General features: G+C 44.7%; 1 protein-coding gene across 2 annotated transcripts; it reads right to left on the bottom strand.

Moving 5' to 3' along the window:
- Nucleotides 1-708: 708 nt before the first annotated feature.
- On the bottom strand, nt 709-24655 carry CYP20A1 (cytochrome P450 family 20 subfamily A member 1). 2 transcript variants are annotated; one of them, XM_074967961.1, is made up of 13 exons: nt 24498-24655; nt 18900-18949; nt 18637-18803; nt 16138-16283; nt 14731-14898; nt 13206-13284; nt 11969-12084; nt 10956-11010; nt 8953-9073; nt 7570-7681; nt 3031-3095; nt 1201-1290; nt 709-1024 (listed from the first exon to the last, which is right to left on the bottom strand). In XM_074967961.1, exons 1-13 carry the CDS (start codon nt 24567-24569, stop codon nt 874-876), a joined length of 1392 nt encoding a protein of 463 aa, XP_074824062.1. In that variant the 5' UTR covers nt 24570-24655; the 3' UTR covers nt 709-873. The 2 variants fall into 2 exon arrangements, with proteins under 2 accessions (XP_074824062.1, XP_074824063.1); XM_074967962.1 differs by lacking the exon at nt 24498-24655 and adding an exon at nt 23941-23955 and having other exon boundaries at nt 714-1024; nt 18900-18950.
- Nucleotides 24656-24667: the final 12 nt, after the last annotated feature.

Raw genomic sequence — 24667 nt, 5'->3', positions numbered from 1 at the left:
TCTTTTTAAAACTGCCACTACTGTTTTAGCAGGAATTGGACAACCATTTCCCTCCCCAGCCCTACATGACCAGCCAGGGCCACCCTCCCCACCAGCACAGTGCAGTGGACCCCCTCCTTCCCCCACAATTAGGGGAAACTAGGACTCAGGTGATGCCTCCCTGCTTCCCCCCACCTCACCAGATGGCCTTGAGGAAAAACTGGAGAGGAACCAACCAGAGACCCCAGCCAGCTGGAGCTGCTGGGCTGAGAAGGAGTCAAAGCAGGGGCCTGTGGCCAGTCAGAGAACTTCCTACAGTTTTGACTGGACTGTCTCTGCCCTGCACTGATTGGCTGTTTGCTCCAACTCTCCCCCTCCCTATTCTCCAGAGTTGCTTCACTTCACACCTGCCCCCACACCCCTCTTTTCTCCAGCATGCCCTTGCCCCTCCCTTTTCTTTCCATGTTGTTTATCCTAACTAAAAGCCTCTAAAAAGTGCATCATGAAACTAACATGCTATTTGCTGCCATCACACTCTGCTGGGGTGTTCTACCCCTTTCCCCATACAAATAATGGGCTAGCTGGAGCATTGGCCTATTCTACTACAGCAGTTCTTATGAGTAAAACTGTAAGATTATGTTGCTTCCTTGAACGCAAAATGGCTAGAGGTCAAAAGAATGTATCCAAAAGGCATAAGAATTAAATCTACTTTAATATGACAATTTTTCTGAGTTACAAAAAATGCCAAGAGGCTGCTGGGTTAAGAACATGGAAGGTAATGAAACGGTGACGTTAAACCCTTGACCAGTTCAGCATGATGGAGGAGGGTTCCTTTTTGAGGCGCGCGCTCTCTCTCTCTCTCTCTCTCACTAACTCACTCCTGGCTTTGTTCACTCAGCTTCTCTTGGATACAGTTATCCATGCTTCTTCCTTTGGCGAGGTTACCAGCTCATATTTGGTCTCCATGACCTGCCCTTTCACGGGATGCAGATATAATTTCCTTACCAACATACTCAGCAGTACTGTGGCCACCATATATGCAAACCTAGGGAGAAAGAATAATAAAAGAAGACAATGAGATAAATTCTGCAGTCACTGCTGATACAGTCTGCCAGGGCTGGTGTTCAATGCTTGACAAATTTAACAGGAACAAGCTGTTCCTTCCTACCCCTGCATCCACACATATATATAGCCTTTTTTTTTTTTTTTTTTTAATCTCACCTCAACTCTGGGCACTCCTGACTTCCCGAAAAGCCCAGTAAGGAAAAGTTTTTCATAGCGGATTCATCACTGAATCTGTCTGGATCAAATCTGTAAGACAAAACAGGGACTGATTCTTCCCGGGTATGCATGTGTGTGTGCGCGCACATTTGTACACATAAGGGGCAGAGACTAATAAAATCCTAAAACTTGGAATCCCACTACTTTGCTATCAGCATCAATTGAATGCCTTCTCCCTCCTACATCATGCAGCTTGCGAAGAGCACATGCAATCTGATTTCTCTCTCCTTTCCTTCTCCACTGCTTACATGAAGATTTCCAATTCTTCTTGCCCCTCACCCTCCACTTCAAGCAGCTGGCATGTGTGTGGGGGAAGCTGATGATTCATTAGAATGAGAAGAACTTGTTTCAGCATTGGGTTGATGAAAGCTTTAAGGGAACTGCTGGTTTAATGAAAATGAAATTCCCATAATCAAGTAATCATCAGGAGACTAATAAAATGCCAGGGAGCTTAAAACCTGAGCTATGATATTATAGAAAATCCTTGATATTCTAAAATATGCAATTAGATGACTTTAAGGCAATTCTCTCTCACCGTGTATTAGATCCTTTCCATTACACTTCAAACCTTTGGCTCCCTGCCTGTGCCTATGAACTACAGCTCTGATCCTACGCCGATTAAAGTCAAAAGGAGCTTTCCCATTGACCTTCAGAGTCAGTAGGAATGGGCACTACATTCACACCCTAATTAAAAGTGTCAAATTACAGATGGTATAACAAGAAGGGAAAATCAGTCATTTAGAAAAACCTGTTGAAAGCAGACATTCACCCACACTATATTAGGACTTGACTGTGGCTAAACTTGCTCAGGTGGGCAAAAGGAGGGCACACAAGAAACCCTCAAATACGCCTCCCCCCGACCAAGTCAACCACAATCTCAGCCCTTAATCTACTGTCAGGCAATGACTGGGTGTGTTTTGTGCTGACTGTGGACCATGGCCCTGTTCTCCAGCTTCCTCTCCAGCCAGTGCCTCCTTGCCAAACTAAGGACAGTGCAGCTATCATTCTGATGTATGATCTCCTACTGCCCCTGGAGGCATCAGCTAGCATGATGCTGATAGGGCAGGAGGCCTCTCCACCCTCCCTCTTTCTCTTACAGCCATAACCCTTGCTTCAGGGGAAGAATAGAGCCCTTAGAACTATTTTTTCTCCCACAAGCTCCTCTGTCTTTTCTCTCAGACTAGAATCACTGACCCACATTCTTTCCTGCCTAAGCTATGTTAAACCAGTGTTAAAAATTGCCACCTGGAGGCCAAAGCAAGCTACAGCATTTCCTTTTGCCCTCTGGAGCTCTAATTTTCAGGCCAGGATCCTTTTTGTTTTCATGGGTGGAAATAATGAGGTAGAGTTTCCTTCCCCTTAAAAAACAAAAATCTTTGACTGACATTTCCTCCCGTGAGCCATTGTTTTATGGTAATGAATAGTGATTTCAAATCCATTTTAATCACTGTTTTCCCCTTGCAGCAAACCAGAAAAATAGTCCCACAGCATTTGCCAAGGGAGGGCTGTGAATAGCCAGAAATATCTGTTACTGTACTTCTTAATACACAATGAATATGTAGCCTGCAAGATCACATTTGGAGTTACCCAAAACCCTGTCCTTGGAGACAATCAAGAGAGCTCAACAAATCTTAGCAGGGAGTTCCTTCCACGACAGGCTACTTACGGAAGGTTTGACAGCCTACCCATAGGGACATTGAGAGACAAGATCCGAAAGAAAGAAAAAAAAAAAAAAAAAAGAACTATAATAAAGTTTCTGGTATCCCATACTTATAGGGTGATGCCCAAGCTGAGCTGTCCTGAAGCACCACACCCAGAGCATATAGCACAAGAGTCTGAAATGAAAAGAAAATAAAACACACATCTGAGTCAGTCTAGAATACACGACAGGGATAAAGTTACCACTAGACAGTAACCATTAGACAGCCCTTATGGAAGAGTCCTATATAGAACATATATAATAATCCTATATAGAACATAATACCCTATCCCCAACACCTTTACTTTTTTCATTTTTAAGCTATCATTTTCTATTAAATTGCATAGGTCTTTAGAGCAACTTTAATTGGACCCTGTTGGTTTCTGTAAAGGGTGGGGAATCAAGCCACTAAGTTCATATCCAGATCCAAACTTCCAGAGTGTTCATATCCAGAGTTCAAGTTTAGCCCATATTGAGATAGGAGCCAGGCACGAGTTCGGATACAGATTCAAACTTCACTAAAATTCTGGGGGTGTTGGCCAGGGACCTGGTTAAATCCCATCTCTAGTACACAAAGACAAAACCTGTTTCACACATGATCTCCTCATTCGTCCCACAACTAGTCAGGCACAAATGATACAAAGTATGTTAAAAATTAGGACTGAGCCCATCACCAGCATAAATTCAAGCCATCACTTCCATTTGTGCAAGGAACCTACTCGAAACCATACTGAAATTAAAACAGAGCATGTGTGTCAGGGAGCAGTTTAATGTAAGCAAAAGGGAGCCAGCACCATCGTGTCAGCTCTGCTCAATCCAAGTAAGTGTGTGTGTGTGTGTGTGTGTGTGTGTGTGTGTGTGTGTAGGAGAGAAAGAAAGAAAAAAAAAATGAAATCCAAACACTCAAAAAGCAGCACTTGCCTTGTAAACGTCAACCTTATATGGCTTCCAAATGTCCTTAATCACAATCCCAGGGCCCTTTACTTTTATTTTTCAGCAGCTCTGTTGTGACATACCTGTTCTGAAGAGTTTACAATCTACAGGCCAAGTTCTGTTCTGTTTATGTGAGTCAGTCCCATTGGACGAAATTCATACCTGATGTAAGCTGATACAACTCAACTGAAATAAATGGAATTGAAATAGATTTTGTTCTGGTCGGTGAGTAAGGCAGGCAGCATCTGCCCATAAATTAGGATTTTATAATTTGGGGCCCAGTTCTGCCACCCTTGCTCATAGTTAGTAGTACTCTAGGGCCAGATCCATTGCCCTTCTCTTCTATGGGCTTTGCATTAGTCCTTTACTTTGCAAGTAAGTCCCATTGGAATCAGTGAACTGCATGCAGAGTAAAGTCTTTCTCTGTATCTGTAAAGGTGACAATATCAGACTCTACTTGGTGGAATGATGACATTTAATGGGACACTAATACCAGGGGACCTAATATATAGGCCATGCTTGTGGGGTCATGGCACTATATGTGAAAGAAAGCAAAGAGTCAAATATAGTAAACATCTTAAATGAATCAAACTGTACCACAGAATCTCTATGGATAGAAATTATACTTGAAAAATAAGAGAACAGCTGTAGAAACATATACCGGCCATCTGACCGGGATGATGATGGTGACTGTGAAATGCTCAGGGAGAATAGAGAGGCTATCAAAATAAAAAACTCAATAATAATTGGGGATTTCAGGATATCCCCATACTGACTGCGTACATGCCACCTCAGGACAGGATGCAGAAATAAAGTTTCTAGATACCATTAATGACTACTTCTTGGAGCAACTAATCCTGGAACTCAAAAGGGGAGAGACAATTCTTGATTTAGTCCTAAATGGAGCACAGGATCTGGTCCAAGAGATGAATATAGCTGAACCGCTTGGCGATAGCTGCCATAATGCATGTATGTATGCATGGGGGGGCGGGGGGGGAATACCAAAGAAGTCCACCACAGGAGTATTTAACTTTAGAAAGGGGAACTACACAAAAATGAGGAAGCTAGTTAAACAGAAATTAAAAGGAACAGTCACTAGAGTGAAATGCCTGCAAGGAAACTTTTTTTACAACACCATAATAAAGGCTCAAACTAAATGTATATCCCAAATGAAAACTAATAGTAAGAGGACCAAAATAATGCCACCAGAGCTAAACAGAGTAAAAGAAGTGGTTAAAGACAAAAACGCAGCCTTTAAAAATTGAAAGTCAAATCCTGCTGAGGAAAATAGAAAGGAACACAAAGTCTGGCAAGTCAAGTGTAAAAGTATAATTAGGCACGCCAAAAAAGAATTTGAAGAGCAACCAGCAAAATCTAACAGCACATTTTTTTAAAGTACATCAAAAGCAGAAAGCCTGCTAAACAACCAGTGGGGCCACTGGACAACTGAGGTGTTAAAAGAGCACTCAAGGAAGATGAGATCATTGCGGAGAAGCTAAAGGAATTCTTTGTATCGGTCTTCACTACAGAGGATGTGAGGGAGATTCCCACACCTAAGTCATTCTTTTTAGGTGACAAATCTGAGGAACTGTCCCAGACTGAGGTGTCAGTAGAGACGGTTTTTGGAACAAATTGCTAAACTAAACAGTAATAAGTCACGAGGACCAGAGTCACCAGAATCCTGAAGGAAACTCAAATATGAAATTGCAGAACTATTAACTGTGATATGTAACCTATCACTTAAATCAACTTCTGTACCAGATGAAGGGAGGAATAGCTAAAGTGATGCCATTTTTAAAAAAAGGCTTCAGAGGCAATCCTGGCGATTACAGGCCGGTAAGCCTAACTTCAGTACCAGGCAAGCTGGTTAAAACAATAGTAAAGAACAAAATTGTCAGACACATAGATGAACACAATTTGTTGGGTAAGAGTCAACAAGGCTTTTGTAAAGAGAAATCATGCTTGACTAATCTTAGATTCTTTGAGGGGGTCAAACACACACCTGGACATGGGTGATCCAGTGGGATAGTGTACTTGGACTTTCAGAAAGCCTTTGACAAGGTCCCTCAAAGCTCTTAAGCAAAGTAAGCAGTCATGGGATAAGAGGGAAGATTCTCACATGGATCAGTACCTGGTTAAAAGACAGGAAACAAAGGCTAGGAATAAATGGTCAGTGTTCAAAATGGAGAGATGTAAATAGTGGTGTCCCCCAGGAGTTTCTACTGGGATCAGTGCTGTTCATCATATTCATAAATGATCTGGAAAAAAGTGTAAACAATGAGGTGCATGGTTTGCAGACGATACAAAATTACTCAAGATAATTAAGTCCAAAACAGACTGTGAAGAGTTAAAAAGGGATCTTGGAAGGCTAGGTGACTTGGCAACAAAATGGCAGATGAATTTCAATGTTGATAAATGCAAAGTAATGCCTATTGGAAAATAATCCCAACTATACATACAAAATTATGGTCTCTACATTAACTATTACAACTCAAGAAAGATCTTGGGAGTCATTGTGAATAGTTCTCTGAAAATATCTGCTCAATGTGCTGCAGCAGTCAAAAATCTAACAGAATATTAGGAACCATTAGGAAAGTGATAGATAACAAGACAGAAAATATCATAATGCCTTTACATAAATCCACGGTATGTCCATACCTTGAATACTGCATGCAGTTCTGGTCCATCCCCCCCATCTCAAAAAAAGATATATTAGAACTGGAAAGGTACCAAGAAGGGGAAAGAAAGAAAGAAAGAAGGAAAAAAAAAAAAAGGGTTAAGGGTATGGAACAGCTTCCATACGAGCAGAGATTAAAATGACTGGAACTATTCAACTTGGAAAAGAGCCAACTAATGGGAGGTGGAACATGATAGAGGTTTATAAAATCGTGAATAGTGTGGTGAAAGTGAATAAGGAAGTGATATTTATTCCTTCACATAACAAGAATCAGGGATCAGCCAATGAAATTAATACACAGTAGATTTAAAAACAAAAAGAAGGACTACTTCATACAACACGCAGACCACTTGTGGAAATTGTTGCCAGGGGATGTTGTGAAGACCAAAAGTGTAACTGGGTTAAAAAAAGCACTAGATAAGATCATGGAGGATAGGTCCACTAGTAGCTATTAGCCAAGACAGTCAGGGATGGAACCCCATGCTCTGGGTGTCCATAAATCTCTGACTGCTAGATGCTGGGACTGGATGACAGGGGATGGATCACTTGATGATTGCCCTGTTTTGTTCATTTCCTTTTAAGCATCTGGCCACTGTCAGAAGACAGGATGACTAGATGAACCATTGGTCTGACTCAATATGGCCATTCTTTTGTTCTTAAATTAGGATCTTTTGTGCACAATTTAGCCCAGAGACAGACCCCTTCAAAGCCAGCAGTAGTCGTCCATGGAAGGCCATTATAATGAACCACTGAATGCAAATCTACTCAGGGTTCTAGAATAGCCTCTTCACAGAGGAAAGGGGAAGAGCTCCAAGCTGAACTGCACAAATATCAAAGACAGACTGTCATCTTGGTGTAAGCTGTGCTAAAGAAATAATCTGGTTTTGACAGTAATTGGGCACAGTGCTCCCCTTCTCCACGCTAATGGGAACTTCAGAATTGCAAAGAACAAAATCAACCAAGAGGAGAGGGCAAGTTTGAGCTCCCAGCTCTGTCTTACCTCTTTGGGAATAATATGCTGGTCAATTCTTCCCTCCAGCTCCTGCAGCCGAGCGGCAATTGGCGTAAGCTTTGCTGTCCGCACCGTCTCACACAGGACCTGCCGGCAATACCTGCAAACAGAAGTCTGTGCCAATAAAGCTTTTTCTGAGACAAGCAAGTGCATATTTCTGTGGAATCAGGAATGGCTGTTCTGCGTAAGGCTGCCCTAGACTTGCTGACCCTCTGCATTTGGGATCACAGCTCTTCTCCCAGATCTGCTTCCAGGACACACTCAGTGAGGACTCCTGGCACATTTGTAGATGAAGCAAAAGGCTTTCTCTGGGAGGTTATAAAAATATCATCTGTTCTGTGGCCAGCTGATAGCAGCTAGACAACAAGCTTCATCAAGGAGAGACTAGGAAGCTCTCTTACAACAGTATTACAGAGTTCCACTGCTCCACAGGGCCCTACAGTAGCTATAGCAGGGGACTGCAGAGGTATGCTGCATCAGCGGCTGGACTCTCTAAGGTTTGCTTAAGGCATCTAAGCGCTGAGGCACATGCTTTAGGGACATTGGCAAGACTCCTAATCCTCCTTGTTGAAGGTTCAACGCACTGTGCCCTGTCCTCATCAACCACCTCAGGTCATGTCCCCACTGCTACCAACCACACCTACTTTGGAGGGCCCTAATACTGTGAATCCTCTGCACCTTGGTCCCAACTCAGTAAAGCACTTAAGTGCTGAATAAAGTTGGGGACTGTGTTGTACTGCACCTTACATAAGAGGACCCACTCCGGATTGGGCACTACTGCAACACAAACAACACCTAGATTACTCTAATTAGTAATGCTGAAACTAAGAGGGTTCTACAGAAATTTAACATGGTACTAGTGAAATTGTCTAAAAACCTACACAGTTGAATAGAGTCTAACAGGGTTTTTTTGAACCATCTGGTAGAATCCTACACCAGGGATATAATTCTCTGTTGCTTTCTATAGGGTGGTGCTAACACCTACAGAAAAGGTCTCTCTCCTATTCACTCCTCTTGGACTTTTCCAAAGGGGTACATAGCCATCAACAAGAGTCACCAGTCAAGGATACCCCTTTTGTTCCTGCTAAAAGGAGTGGCAAGACATGATTCAGAGCATAGCTCCCAAGCCCACCACAAGGCATCTTGCCCAATCCAGCTCCAAATGAAGTCAAGGGAAATGCTCCCACTGACTCCAAGCAAACTCCACCTGGGCTTCTGATGGGCATGCTCCCTGAGTCACTGGACACACTACTCAGTGTTGCTGCTTCCCCTTCTTTCACAAGCATGGATAGGAGTCAGCCTTTAGCATGCAGGATCACAATGACATCTTATTTAGCTCAAGTGCTTCTCCCACTCTTAACATGGACTCACCTGAGCTGCTCAATTTTCTCATGTGTAAGTGGGCCCTTTCCAAGAACTCGGTCCACCTCCTTGTAGAGGGTCTGTTGGACTTCTTCTGATGTCGTCAGGAAATAGACTGCCCAGGTGCATACTAAGAAAGGAACAAGGAGAGTGCTGGCTCAGCAAATCCATCTCCTCATTTAAGGGGGACAAATCAAGACCAGTTTTCCTTCTCTCTATCTCTGCAATGTTACTCTTCTAATGCAGTGAAGAGGCATTAGGGAGACACATGAGATACAAATGTGAAAGGATAACATCTCATGAACTATAAAATGTAGCTGTATAGAATTTACCTGGTAGACCTTATTGATTCTATACTGAATAATAGGACAGAGTCTGAATGATGTTATCCAGGGATACTACAATCTGGAATCCCTTTTCCTGTCCTAGTGACAAGAAACTTGGGAAATACTGGAAAATGATCAAACCAAGTGGATTAAGGAGGAAATAATCATTTAATGGGCTTGGGGTGCTGCAGCCTCACAGCTCCATGATCCACACAGAAGAGACTAGACAGTCCTAAGAAGGGTCAACCACTCCATACTGCTGCTCCTCCCCTAATCCCCAGAACACAGCTCCTACAACAGTCATATTGCCTGCACACAGGCCAGCACTCAGGGTAATCAGAGAATTTAGACAACCAGACTAGATTTAACTAAAAGGGCCCTGAGGAGTAAATCTACCAAAGTGAGGCTCCAACACACGTGGAGAAAGCAGCCAAAACCTCCCCTCCAGCAGGTGGGTCATAGGAGAGTGGACTGTGCTGACCAGGAAAGCGATGTGACTGAGCAGTTGGGGATTCACTGATTTAACACTTCCCCTCAATGGAGCTCTTATCGCCCCCTGGCAGAGCTCCGATGGGAAGGTGACAGCAATATTGTCACTTGCCCCCCCTTTTCTGCTGACTCTCTGTGCACAAGAGGGATTCAGGTGGCACGAGGGATGTATAACAACTCCCTGTACCATGTGGCTGGATCTGGTCTTGTGTGTATCTAGCAATAGACTTATGATATACTATCTAGGCAAACTTCTCCAATAAAATTATCAGAAAGACAGACAGCTCTAATATGAAATAAGCCCACGTGAGGTAGTGTTTCCAAGCTGCAAGAAGCAAGCGTGAGCAGGCATTTTGCCATTTTCTACTCTGGAGGTTGTACAGGGGATCCCATCAGAAAATTAAACAGCCAAAACACTGGGAGAGAGTTTCCTGTACCAGTGACATTCTCTTTACGTGAGTTTTGCTACTTGACTTTCAATGCTTTTCAACATCTTGGTTAAGTGCTATATTTGGGCGGTTGTCTTTGGGATTCTAGATAAATGGATGATTTTGGGCCAGTTAATCCTGAAGAATTAGTTTAGAAAAGTTCCCCAACATAGTAACAATTTGTGCAGCCAAAAGCTTTCCATTTGGTTCTTCTTTCTGTTTGCATTTCTCATAATCTTTATATGACTACGAGTAACTTTTAAAAAAATGGTGATAGCATACATGCCGTAGGGAAACGTGAAACAGCCAGTCAAACATCAGTTTGCTCTAAATCTTCCAAGAGCAACAAAGTTTATTTCAAGGGATGATCGTTTTGGGCTGCTTCCCTTTGGTACAATTTCATCTAATTTAGCATCAGCTGGTTGGGCTTAGAGTCCAAGTGAAGAACAGCAGCAGGAAATTCTAAGACTCACAGCATGACATGGAGGGCTGTTTAACTTAACTTGATTGCTTTCTAGGTAGTGGGTTCTAGTGGATTGCTTAACTTCAATCCACTAGAACCCACTACCTAGAAAGGTGCACCGATAGGGCACCCGGACAGTGCTGTAGAAATACCTGCCTGAATAAATTTCTAGTATAAGAGAAAAGGGAAGGGAGATTTTACTTTTCCTTTACATGAAAATAAGTCTCATCTCACTATGCTTTTTTCAATATAGATTAGTCCCCTTATCTCTGTTAGAGTTGAAAGCTGCCTGTGTTCTCTACTTACGGTTAGCCGTGATTACACACCCTGCCAGAGAGAATATCATCGTGTCTTCCAGGATCTACGAAACAAAATCTGGTTCAGGGGTATGGAGTCAGAGAAAACATTAAAGAATCTAATGACAAATCACATCTTCCATTCCACCACACTAAATCACCTTAACTCAGACAGCATGAAATCCAGCATGAAAGGATAGGACTGAACTCTCTGTAGTGATTCCACTGGAAGGGTTTTGGGATTCCCTCCAAGACCTTTTCCACTTGGCTTATCCAGAACGCCTTGTCCAGTTCTGAGAGAACACTTTATTCAGTCCTCTAGAATCCAAAAAGCTCTGTGTGAATCTGGACTCGTCCTTGAGGTTTCTTTATTGGAATTTCATAAAGCTACAACTGAGGTGATCAGGCTCAGGTGTCAGATGTGGTTAGGGTGCACCACAACTCCAGCATACATAATTATAAATCAGATTATACACATATTCTAAAAAATTATAATTGTGCATTATATTCACATGCTTTATGATTGGTTTACTAATTTTGCAAACCAATCCTTGTACAGATCATAAGCTGTTCATGTGCTATAAAGTGTGCTAGTAAGCAAAGTTGCAGCTGCAAGTTTATCACACATTACTCTCCTTCTTACTATTTCTTAATTTAATAGCTACATATTAGTGACAGCCACTTGTGAATTCATGCTTTGTCCATTGTAACCTCTGTTTCCTTATTTCTGTTTTTTTCATAGTTAATGCAAGGCCTACAAAGGGTACTTAAGCAAAGAAAGATTCTTAACACTAAATACCCATCTAGTTCGTAGAACAATAAAGCAGCAAAACAGAAAGTAACCAAAAATATAAGGCATTTAAAGATTGGAAGATGAAAATAAATATACGTTATACTCTAGTGAGGTATCTGGACTAAACGAGATGCAAGACAGACAATTAATCAAACGCTAAGATGTAATTAACAATTGATCTAGTGAAACTCCATTAGCATGTAATGATACGTCACAATAGCTGTACATACCTGCTTGTCACTCAGGTTCCCCTGCAGTAAGGAGTCTATGAAGACATGTCGGTTGAAGCTCCTGCCCCGCCGCTCCTTTGTGACTTTCTTTAAGACGGATTCCATCTCCATCAGAGCTTCATGCACACAAACAAATCATTATTTTAAAAGCTGGTCACCCCCAAAAGCAGCAGAGGACTCGTCTAGAATCCATCTTCCCAAACAGTCTTTCAGGCAAGCTGTCCATCCTGTGTCCACTGACAGAAGCAGACTCTGTATTGAGCATGTTACTTAGTGTCAATTTGCAAGAAGTTTACTGAAATTTAATCTAAAAATGTACGAGTCAAACAGACAAATGGTTCAAACAACATTCAGGGTTTAACAATCACCCCACGAAACATTCTTATACTTCACTCAGATCTCACAGCCTGTGTGGTCTATAGAGTTATTGCTGCTAATCATTCACATCATTGTAGCACCTCCTTCCTCTCACATGCTGTCTGGGGACCCCAGCAATACTCACGCACAAAATAAAGGAGATCAGAGTTTGCTCTGTTGTGTCATATTGCTATAAAACTGGTGTAACTCTAATGAAGGCAATTCTGGATATACATCAGCTTAACAGAGCAGAATTTGGCCTCATGTCCTTAAACACACAGCACAAGTGCAAGAAAGGGAACACCCTGTTTTTGTGGGTTTAAATTAAGTCCTTAATATTACTTTAATATTTTAATAATAATTAAAAGAGACAAAACAGCACAAAAATAAAATAATCTGGTGTGACAGCATATGAAAGATGACATGAGAGAACCGGATGCATAACTGAAAATAGTAAGCTGTTCTGGGAATACCAAGGAAGGCATTGGTTAAAGCCACAATTCAGGACTTCTATATTCTGCTTTCTAACTAGGAGGAAGAATGGTCTTGTAGTTAAGTCACTAAACAGGAACTTAGGAAATCTGAGTCCAGTTTCCAGCTCTGCCACAAGCTTCCTGTGTGACCTTGGGCAAGTCATTTAACCACTTTGGCCTTGTCCGTAAAATAGAGATGACAAAAATTCACTACCACACAGGAAAAATCGATAACGTATGCAAGGTGCTCAAGATACTATGGTGATTAATTCCACAGAAAAGCCAATACATAAATAAATATGGGCAAATCAAACACCTTCATATGGTAATTATGTCAAACACAGTAACCACCGGTGTGTGAATGAGCCAATAAGTGGGAGTTGGGGGGTGGTGGAAAAACAACTTACCATCTTCATATAGCTTTTTCCTGGTCATACTTTTGTCAAGTGACCCATCCAAGAAACCCTTTCCAATTTCTGCCCATATCTGAAAGAGGTACAGATGAATTCCATTACCCTCCAAGTCACGGGTTGGTGGCAGCTCTGCCTAACTTTATCCTGACACATGCACAAAAAAATGAAGACTTCCCCTTCCCTATAGGAGGCCTGAACAGGAAATAGGTCTTGTTTTAAGTGTGGGCACAATCACATGTGCTGCTGTGTTTGTGAGGCTGTTTGCAAAGTGCTGCTGGAACTGAGCTGAGCTGATGCAGTCATGGGGATTAATTACAACTGAAAAAATGATATATCCCAAGCGGGAGAAGGAAGGCCCTTTACTTTTACGTCACTGAGGTAATGTATGCCTCATTTATCCACAGGGAAGCAAAAAAGGTTACAAACCCAATTTTTAAAAACAAGCCTTTGCAGATAGTTTTTAAGAGACCCTTATCATATCTGACAGAACCACTGGGTTCCTTTTTTTTCCATTCCATCCTCGAATCCTCATCTTTGGAGCCATCAGCATTCTGGCTGAAGTCTGGAACTCACATGATGGGTCTCAGAAATTGCTTTTGGAGAGAAAAGTGTGAAACTATGGTCTCAATTTACAGAATTGGTACAGTGGTATTCAGCACCTCTGAAAATTAGTTCCCAGATGTCCACTTCCTGGAGACTGAACCTAGCTCTATTAGCAAAGTCTTCCAAGCCATTGTATCCCAAGGCACAAAAACACTTCAGGGTCAAAAACTTCAACCCACTTATTCTGCATGTTAGAGTAGCATCCTATCACAGGTCACATCATTTTTACTCTTGATTTTAGAAAGGTCCATAAAGGATCCAAGATATGCTGGTCAAAGGGAGATGGCACAACATCCAAGATTCAAAGTAACTGTGGTCCATTTACTTGTAAGAGCTAAATGGCATTTATCACAAAGCCTCATTTAAACCTTTGCCATTCATTCCCAATTTCAGCTCAGTACTGTGCCTCCTGATCACAAAGTACCAATCTTGCATAATTACCCTTACAGGTAGCGTGATGGTTCTGTAAGTGTGGATGGCGGCCTCTACTTGGACTAACTGTGGTCACCTCAGATGTTCTCTTTATTCACAACACTGAGGGTTTAAGAAGGGACCAGAAATCAAAGACTTGGGATGGGATTTTCATAAGACTTTGAGTTAAGCACCCAAATGCCATCAGGTTTCAAAGACATTTGCACACACCCAGTTCCAGTAGGTGCTTTAGAAAACTCCAGCCTTACAAAAATTACCATATACTTATTAGCTATTTCTTTATGGTTGACCAAGTGTAAAATTTGACAAAATAGTGGAGAAATCACCAGCTTGGAGACCCTACCAACCTGAACATCCAAGGTGAAGGCCTCTGCTCCAGCATTTTGTACGCCTTGCTAAATTATGCAGTGATAGAGGCTAATGCCATCAACCTGGAAAATTGACAGGATCTAGGAGAACATTCCTTGCTCTTCCCGAGACTTACTGCATCATGGTTCCTGCGGAATCGAATTACTTCCCGGTCATCTTCAAAACTACCGCCCATTGCAGTCTGTGTGACAGACTTCATGGCAAAGCCCAGCATGTGTTGGCAAAGGGGCACATGTTGAGACTCAGGAAAGGACAGCCATTTTGCTAGCAACTCTTCAGACAGCTAAAAGAAAGGAAATCAGAAAGCTACAATAATCTCCTTGACCTACCACTTCACCCCATTGTTCTCTAGAAACATACCTTAAAGAGGAAGTGTTCTCACCCAGCTCTTAACAGTCCAGACACTGGATATGGCTCAAACTTAACCCCTTCTTGCCGTTTTTTTTTTTAATTATTAACTTAAAGAACAAACAGCTTAGGTTCCTGCTCAGGTTGGCTGTTCTGAGGGTTTTCCCCCATAGGACCCCTGTGAGCCTGCTCCTTCTACCACAAAGGAATGCTTAAACAGTTTAGTACTCTTGGGTTGGAGCTAATATGACTCACTATATTTGGCTGCCAGGGTGAGTCAAGAGAAGAGCTCTGCATCTGAGTACAATCCCAACATCTGGCATCCTGCCCTGCTCCCACCCTCTGGAGATATACCTAGAACTCAGACACTAGAGCATTTTTAGTTGTATCTAATGTCTTGAAATAAACATAACCAAACCTTGTCCTTCCTTCTAAATATAGTGAGCTAATGCAAACAAAAGCATATTTATACTGTACTTATACAGTCAGATGGATACTGCCACCACTAATATTACATTTCTCTGTGAAACTTGCTATCCAAATATTGTTGCAAGTAACAAAGTCAACCACACCTGGAATATGGGGGGAAATAGCATTTCTTTCACTTTGTTTACTTTGTGCATCTGACAGCAATTTATACAACATCTGTTCCATTGATTCCTCTGTCTTAATATAGAAAACAATAATGTGCTTCATCCATGTGTCTGTCCCTTCACAGTGTGCATGAGTGCCAGTGATCTGTTCTGGAGGGGATGCCAGACCAGCTTAAGAGTGTGTACCAATCAAGTGATTTATCCCCTGTCGCCCATTCCCAGCTTCTGGCAAAATTTTGTGTCAATTACCTCAAATTTACCAATCTCAGACAAGGAATATGTAAAATGTGAAGTGGAAATTTTACTTTTGAGGACTTTGAGGGAGAAGAACAAAAATAAATAAACAGACTTATAATGGAAAGCTACCAGTTCTCCATAATAATAGAAGAAATAAAAGTCCGGAAGTTATAATATTTGAGATTTTAAAACATTCTCATTCCAGCACCAACCTTCCCTCTGCTCCTTTATCCCAACCGCTATCCCCACTAACCTCTCCGCTAAAGGCCACAGATTACTGTTCTCTCCGGGAAAATGTTACACGCTGGCCTGCACACTGCAAGCCTTCAAATCAAGTAATTCACCTTCTGGATGACAGCAAAATTACTCTGCAGGGACTTGGTCACACCGTTTTCATACAGCTTTTTCCTCAGGTGACTCTCCCCCGCATCCCCACTGAGTCCAGACTGGTACCTCAACAGGGACTTTAGCATCATTTCAAAGGGATCCGCTGAAACAAACAAACAAACAAAAAGGAAAGTCTGAAATATCAGTCAAAACAGATTTGTGGGGGGAAGAAAGGGAAATTTAGAGAATCCTCTAGAATTCCCTCATTTTGCCCTTTATGTCCTCCCTGCTCAAAGGCTCCCAAAACTAGGGCAACCTATCCTTCTGAATAAGGACAATGAACACAGTTGCCTTTGAACTCGGTCAGTGCTACTCCTAAGTTGACAGCAATACGGGGCATTTTCTCCTTCCAGGAATGGTCTCCACAGAGCTCAAAATCTCTCTTGTTCCATGAAATCTGGGACCCAGAACTGGATCCTCCATGTGACAGTACAGCAGCTCCTAGCATACCTAGGCTGTCTCCCTGGAGTCCAGTGCCACCATGCTACATAAACAGTCAACTGGCTCTTCTCACCATTTTTATGAGAACTGCAGTAATAAGTTATAACTTGTTACAAGGTCCCCGGCTGATAATGTCATCAACTTGGTACAGCATCAGATGACACTACAACCCAACCCCCATGGAATGAAATTAGTTAACAGGTTCACTTACAATCTGTTTACATCTTACCTCATGGATACAACACTGCTGTTCTACTGGTCCACAAGCTCATTTTAGAATCAATTATTTCATGGGATAGAGGCCCAGACAGAGGCATGGATCCAGTGCTGCTCTTCCCCTTTCTTCTACTGCTCTGTGGCCTCGTTTTACCCACTAGCATTGCAGACATGCACACGATGTGTCAGTCAACGTGAAGGAGCTGGGGGATGTGCACTACCTTCAACAATCGTGTCAGGATACAATACGGAGAGATCTAATTCCAGAGTCTTTTACTTTCGGCTATAACACTGCTTCTCATACATCCCTCAAGTGCCACACCAATGAGCTCTTATTGCACTACTGTTACTAACACCGACTCCTCTTCCCCATCTGCAGAGGAGTGCCAGGTCTCTTATAGAAAACAGTGTCCTGTTAAATTATACAGATCCCCTTTCACCTTCTGCAGCAGTGGAATTTGTCATGGAATCATGATATGGAATCCGAGCTTTCATTTCAAAGGGAAACAAAGTTCCTGACCCTTATGATAGTAAAGGAAACATTCCAACTGTGAACAGAGTGCAAACTGATGCAGGGATGTCTGGCTGAGTCTCCAGGGAGACTGAAACATTAGCTTGGTGTGTGAACTGCATCCATTCATCTCAGTAAGTTGGTAACTTTGAAACCTAATGATGACAATTTAAACATGACCATGGGTAGCTAGTTAGCTGCTGATCCTTTAAGTAGAAACATCCAACCAATGTACTTATTCCTACTGACTCAGAACACCTGCCACACCTTCCCCAGTGCCAAAAGCCCCACTTCCCTCCTACCCTGCTGCCAAAAAACCCAATAGAATATTTCCCTCTTAACAATTCTATGAATCCAATGTGTTTTCAATACAGAATTTCGCTACACAAATAAAAACAAAATATACAGGACTTCTTAAAATAAGCTAAATTTAATATCTGCACTGATTGTATTATTCATTTTCAATTTAATTTAATAAAACCCTCCCTTTTAAAATTCATTTGAAACTACCACAGAATCTGTCCTGCTGCCTTAAAGTGCAAGAGAATTCAGAGGCCTTGATAGAATATAGAATATATTAGAATATACACGAAGCTTCCCAATGAGTATATGGGGACTTGGCTATATTTGACCTTGTCAATTCATTCCAAGTATACATTTGGGTCACCAAAGTCTAGCACTCATAAGAATTCTACTTTCACAAAAAACAGAATTTAGTCAGGAGACCTGTGAGATCATCTAGTCCAGTCCTGGGTTCTTCTCTTCCCTACAGTACAACACACATTACTTTGTCCAATCTATTTTAAAGTGACCCAAAGTGAAGGGGCTTCCATTTTCACTGGGGAGACAGTGTAACAGAGCTCACAGTCAAGGTTTTCCTGATATTCAGCCTACATTTTCCCTGGTGAGACTACCTATCAAGGTCAGAGGTTGGGTAGCTTATTCTTCATGACCATTCTGGCTTTGGCCTCTCTGTTTAATGAGGAGTGGTTTGTGATGTGGATACGTGCTCACTGGGAAGTGGACACAGATCACCAAACTCATTTTATCAAGACCACTGGATGGTTACAATGTTTTGTCACTTAAATGCAATCTCTGTAAGCAGTAGCAGAGACTCAAGATCATACCACTCATTCAGTTTCAATCTCACTCCTTTAAATACCGTGAATGAAATCCTACCTCCCTCAGAATCAATGGCAAAACCTCGTTTACTTCAGTGGAGCCAGGATTTAACCCTGGGTAAAAGCAAACAGAGAAATGAATCTGAGAGAAAGCAAATTAAACTTACATGTCCTGTTAGGGTTAATGTGTTGTTTTAGTAGATCAATGGACCCCACACTGACCACAAGGCGTCTTCCAAACCAGAAAGAGACAACAGGGCCGTACTTCTCATGCAGATTCACCAGGAACTCATGCAGGCTGCCACTGGTTACAATGTCTGGCAAGTTCCCATCTCTGAGGGAAGAGTAACAGGAATAAAAAACACACTTCTATGAACAGTATCAGCAATGAAGGTTAAATAAAATTAATGGGAAGGAGGAAGCCACTTACTTTTCATCTGTTGGAGTCATCCCTGGGATACCTGAAGCTTGTCTAGAAGCCTAAGAGGAAAGAAAATGATGCTCAAAGTTCTGCATCAGCCTCAGAAGATGAATATTTTAGCATCTATTGGCCTGTTGCTTCAAGCTTTTCATATCAGTTTAAAAGACCAGTTTGCCGGCTTATAACCCTTCACTGAATTAATAATTTGATAACAGGACAAAATTGTTTTTCCCCCCTTCTCTCCCTGCCCTAAATAGTCCAATACACACAGAAATTAGGGAATCTTCAGAGATTTGCACTTTCCCTGTGTATTAAGGTGAGATAATGGAAAACCACATATAACTCAATACCAATAGCATTTTTTGAACAGGGACACCAGAGTGTTGACTCAACAGCCTGTCACTTGCCCCTCCAAAGTGATGGTAGGTTTTTAGGACCATAGTTTTATCAATTTTACGATTGTTAAAAACAGTGTTAGAGAATCCTTTTTTTAAAGCCAGAAAACTGTTTTTTGAGAATATCTTCCATCACCGAAAACTTTTTGTCTAAAATAGCCACTATTATCATGCAACCTGCAGAAACACTGTGGTGCTCTCTGCAGCCGCTTTTAGCTAACACCATTCCTAATGCAATCTCGACATCATCAAGAACACCTGCCCCATACAGTTCTGTTCTAAACTCAAAACACTAAGCAAAAACCAGCAGTTTGCTTAAGCATCTCTAGTTAAAAAACTGAGAAAAAAAATCAGCGCTTGTCAAATAGCGATGCCACATTTGCAGTGAAAAACCCTATTTTGTTTAAATATCAACAAGGGAGAGGTTAAAAAAAATCTATTAAAAATGTTTCAATGCATCATTTGAAAGAAAAATAAATTCCAAAACTTGGCAAGATACATCCCTCGGCCTGAAACCTGCAAAAATTTACACAGGTGATTAACAAGCATGTTTGTGGTCCCACTGATTTAAATAGGATCACTCATCTACTTAAAGAGAAGCACCTACCATAGACATTTTACCCACAGGGCCTTGATCCAGCAGTGGAGACCAGTACAAGGGTCTGCCCGTGAAGAGTTCATTGCAGTGTACTAAAGCACTTACTGGCAGAAGGGAATCATTGTCCAGAATAGTGCTCCGCAGAAGTATTTTATTACAGCTAAATTATACTAATTTTCCAAACTTCCATGGACCGTAGGTTCTAAGGCCCCCTCTACACTGGCAAGTTTGCGCACACTAAAGCAGCTTTGAGCGCAGTAACTCCCGAGGTGTACTCACTGCCAAGCCACTTAGTGTGCAGAAACTGCGCAGACGCAGCACTCTAAAAAATACCACCTCGACAAGAGGCGTACAGCTGTCTGCGCCATGGCTACAGTGCTGTACACAGTGTAGACACTGTGGTGATTACAGTGCTGCAATTGGCCTCTGGGACATGTCCCACAATGCCTGTTTTCACCTCTCTGGCCATCGGTTTGAACTCTACTGCCCTGCCCTCAGATGACCAACCGTCAGTCCCACCCCGTACATTCCTTTGCAAATTTGGAAGTCCTCGTCCTGTTTGCTCGGCGATGCGTGCAGTGCTGTCAGCACATCTTTCCAGGTGGCCATGCCTGCTCCATGGACCAGGCGATCCCCCACTTGGAGCAATGCCGAGCTGCTGGACCTCATTGGTATTTGGAGAGAGGAGGCTGTGCAGTCACAGCTGCACTCCAGCCGTAGGAATTATGATACCTACAGACAGATTTTTAGATGCATGATAGAAAATGGCCATGAGCAGGACACATTGCAGTACAGGGTCAAAGTGAAGGAGCTGTGGAACGCCTACCACAAGGCGCAGGAGGCAAATCGCTGCTCCAGTGCTGTGCCTAGGAGATGCCAGTTCTACAAAGAGCTGGACGCGATACTCGGTGGTGACCCCATCTCCACTGCAAAGTCACCTATGGATACTTTGTTGGCTTCGTTGTTAGTCGAGAGTGGACTGAGCCAGGAGGCGGCAATCTTGGATGAAGAGGGGGACCCAGAGGCAGAGGATGACTTGGAGGCCAGAGATGCATGCAGTCAAGAGCTCTTTTCTACCCTGGAGGAGCCTAGCCAGTCACAGCAGGCGGATATTGGCGAAGTGCCAACAGGAGAAGAGGCCCCTGGTAAGTGGATCTGATTTTGGGAATTGCTAAAGTGAGTTATTGGGGGCAGGATGGTTGCAGAAAGTAGGCTTGTCTCCCACTTCATGCTTAGTTTGAGCGGAGAAATAGGCTGTTGATACACTCCCTCACTTCACGTGGATCTCCCTCAGAGATCTCCAGGAAACTCTCATGGAAATACTGGGAAATCCGCTCCCGCAGGTTCCTCAGCAGAGCTGCTTTCTTTCTTGCCCCATTAACGGTAACTTTCCTGCACCACTGTGCCGTCACAGGGAGGGGTGGGGGGGGAGGAGGCAGGGGGAGGAGACCATAGCGGCACACAGGCTAGCTGCATAGGGGCCAGGGCTTAAACTGCAGGCTTGGAGAACACTCTCCCTCGATTCCCTGCTCACCCTCAGCAGGGAGATATCTTCCAAAATGATCACCTCCTGTGGAAAGTGTGGGGACAGGAATGATTATCAGGCCCCCCATACAGTGCTGGCTCTCCCCAAGTGACCAAGGGCCACGTGCCCAGTGTACAGCAGGGTCCAGGAACAGTGATTTACCCTGCCCCTGTGGCTATTCACCATTTTGGCAAAAACAAAAAACAACGAGGAGTACTAGTGGCACCTTAGAGACTAACTCCTCGTTGTTTTTGTGGATACAGACTAACACGGCTACCACTTTGAAACCTACCACCATTTTGGGGGTCTTGTGGCTTATGTGTACTTGCCTGGGGTCAGCCAGTTAGTGTTAGGTGTGTGAGTAATGGCTGTGTTTTAAAGCACTGAAACAACGTTGTCTGTGTTGCAAACAATACTGCTTCTGTAAAATGTTGCATTTAAACTTCACAGACATGACCTTGGGAGGCCAACCTCCCTTATTGGCGGCAGAACGGTTGTGAAGAATTAGAAAGCGTCCCAAGAAGAACTAAGGAGGACTTGTGTGTGAGGTTATGATCACTCCGCCGCCGAGAAAAAGGAACTCAATGAGTGGCGGGACAGCGAGAAGAGGGAACGAAAGGAGAACGCGGCACACCAGAAAGAAGCCAAGGGGCGGCTCTTAACAGTTATGGAGCACCAAGGGGACACGCTCCAGGCGATACTAGCTCTTCAAACCGAGAAGCTCCACGCCCATCCTGCCCTGCAGCCACTGTCACAAAACTCTTTCCCATGCGCCCGCCCCACACCACCAACACACTCTTATCAACCTCCTGGCTCCACTTTCTACCAGCAGCATTCCACCCCTCCCTCCACACAATCCAGCAGTGTGGACTCCCAATACCCACTGCACTCAAGACCCATCCATCTGCAGTTTGGCCTTGATGAAGTACAGCACCCGCTGCATCATACTCCAAAGGAGAAGAGTGGGCATGATCACTGGACATACACAAATTTATAGCTGTCCCAGGACCCCTCCTCCCCGTGAGACCTTCCATTCCCTCACCCCCTCCCTGTTGATAAATTTTTTCATTTGACTCTCTCCTCTGGTTGTTGTCTTTCAATACAAGAATTGTGTTTGTTTGAAAGCAATCTTTATTCTATTAAGGGAAAGCAAAAAGAGCACTGCAAAACAACATACAGTTATGTTAAGGCCCCTTCTTGCATCATGTGCACCAATCACCTCCTAGCATTACAAGCACTGCAATCCCGAGCATAGCAACAAATATTAGTGGCTTTCAGCTTCAAATGGCTGCCTCAAAGCATCCCTGTTCCTTATGGCCCTGTGCTGTGCCCCTCTAATAGCCCTGGTCTCCAGCTGTCCAAACTCAGCCTCCAGGCGCTGAGACTCTGCCGTCCAGCCCTGAGTGAAGCTTTCACCCTTCCCTTCACAAATATTATGGAGTGTACAGCACGCGGCTATAAGCATCTTCTGGTTCAGGAAGAAAGTCCCTGCTTGCAGCTTCTTGAACAGGCCAGTGTTCTGAAAGATGCGTGCGTCGTGCGCCTTTCTGGACCAGCCTGCGTTAATGTCTGTGAAACACCCACGGTGATCCACAAGCGCCTGGAGAACCATTGAGAAATACCCCTTGCAATTAACGTATTTGGTGGCTAGGTGGTCTGGTGCCAGAAGTGGAATGTGCATGCCATCTATTGCCCCTCTGCAGTTAGGGAAACCCATTTGTGCAAAGCCATCCACAATCTCACGCACGTTGCCCACAGTCACGGAGCAGGATGTGATTAATGCCTTGCACACTTGCATCAACCCGACTCCAATGGTCGACTTTCCCACACCGAACTGGTTAGCGACAGATCAGTAGCAGTCTGGAGTAGCCAGCTTTCACAGTGCAATCGCCACTTGCTCCTTGCTGCAGCACCTGAAGTGGGCACTGAGGGGTGATGGACGCAGACCCAGCAACAATAACTCACTGCATGGATTAAAGGTGCAGCCAGGTGGCCAGGGACACACATTCAGCACCACCTCACCCCAGCTGCTGCTCCAGGGTATGACATACCCCGCCCTCGCCTCCCTGGGCATTTCCATGGCATGAAGCTAGCTGCTGAAAACAGGCAGGGAGGGGAGAGCCCTGGACATGGTGCAGATGCCCCCACACCCAGACGGGATATTGGGGGGTGGGTGAAGGGCAGTTCAGGAAGGATGGAGATGATGCATCTCAATGGGGGGGGGGAGGGGATTCGGCCTTCCAGTTGCCCTGCCCCGCAGCAGTTACCAGGCACAGGTAGGACATGACCCCCCACCCCCATGGCAGTTACCGGGCACAGGGAGGGCACGCCCCGCCCCCATGGCAGTTACCGGGCACAGGGAGGACATGACCCCCCACCCCCTCGGCAGTTACCGGGCACAGGGAGGGCACGCCCCGCCCCCATGGCAGTTACCGGGCACAGGGAGGGCACAGCCCGCCCCGCTCCGCCCCGCGGCAGTTACCGGGCACAGGTAGAGCACAGGCCGCCCCGCCTCGCCCCGCGGCAGTTCCCGGGCACAGGTACAGCACGGCCCGCCCCGCCCCGCGGCAGTTCCCGGGCACAGGGAGAGCACAGCACGGCCCGCCCCGCCCCGCGGCAGTTCCCGGGCACAGGGAGAGCACAGCACGGCCCGCCCCGCCCCGCGGCAGTTCCCGGGCACAGGGAGAGCACAGCACGGCCCGCCCCGCCCCGCGGCAGTTCCCGGGCACAGGGAGAGCACAGCACGGCCCGCCCCGCCCCGCGGCAGTTCCCGGGCACAAGGAGGGCACAGCCCGCCCCGCCCCGCGGCAGTTCCCGGGCACAGGGAGAGCACGGCCCGCCCCGCCCCGCGGCAGTTCCCGGGCACAGGGAGAGCACGGCCCGCCCCGCCCCGCGGCAGTTCCCGGGCACAGGGAGAGCACGGCCCGCCCCGCCCCGCGGCAGTTCCCGGGCACAGGGAGAGCACAGCACGGCCCGCCCCGCCCCGCGGCAGTTCCCGGGCACAGGGAGAGCACAGCACGGCCCGCCCCGCCCCGCGGCAGTTCCCGGGCACAGGTGCAGCACGGCCCGCCCCGCCCCGCGGCAGTTACCGGGCACAGGTACAGCACGGCCCCCACCAGGATGAGCAGGAAGGTAACGGCGAAGATCGCGAAGTCCAGCATGGCCTAGGCCGTGCGCGCCGCACCAAGGACTCTCCACGTCCCCGCACAGGTCGATCGGCAGCTCGGCGGCCTGACCGAACAGACCAGAGCAATCGAGC

Source organism: Natator depressus, chromosome 11, assembly GCF_965152275.1.
Source record: "Natator depressus isolate rNatDep1 chromosome 11, rNatDep2.hap1, whole genome shotgun sequence".
Classification (NCBI taxonomy): Eukaryota; Metazoa; Chordata; order Testudines; family Cheloniidae; genus Natator; species Natator depressus.
This window is presented reverse-complemented; position numbering and strand designations above follow the sequence as displayed.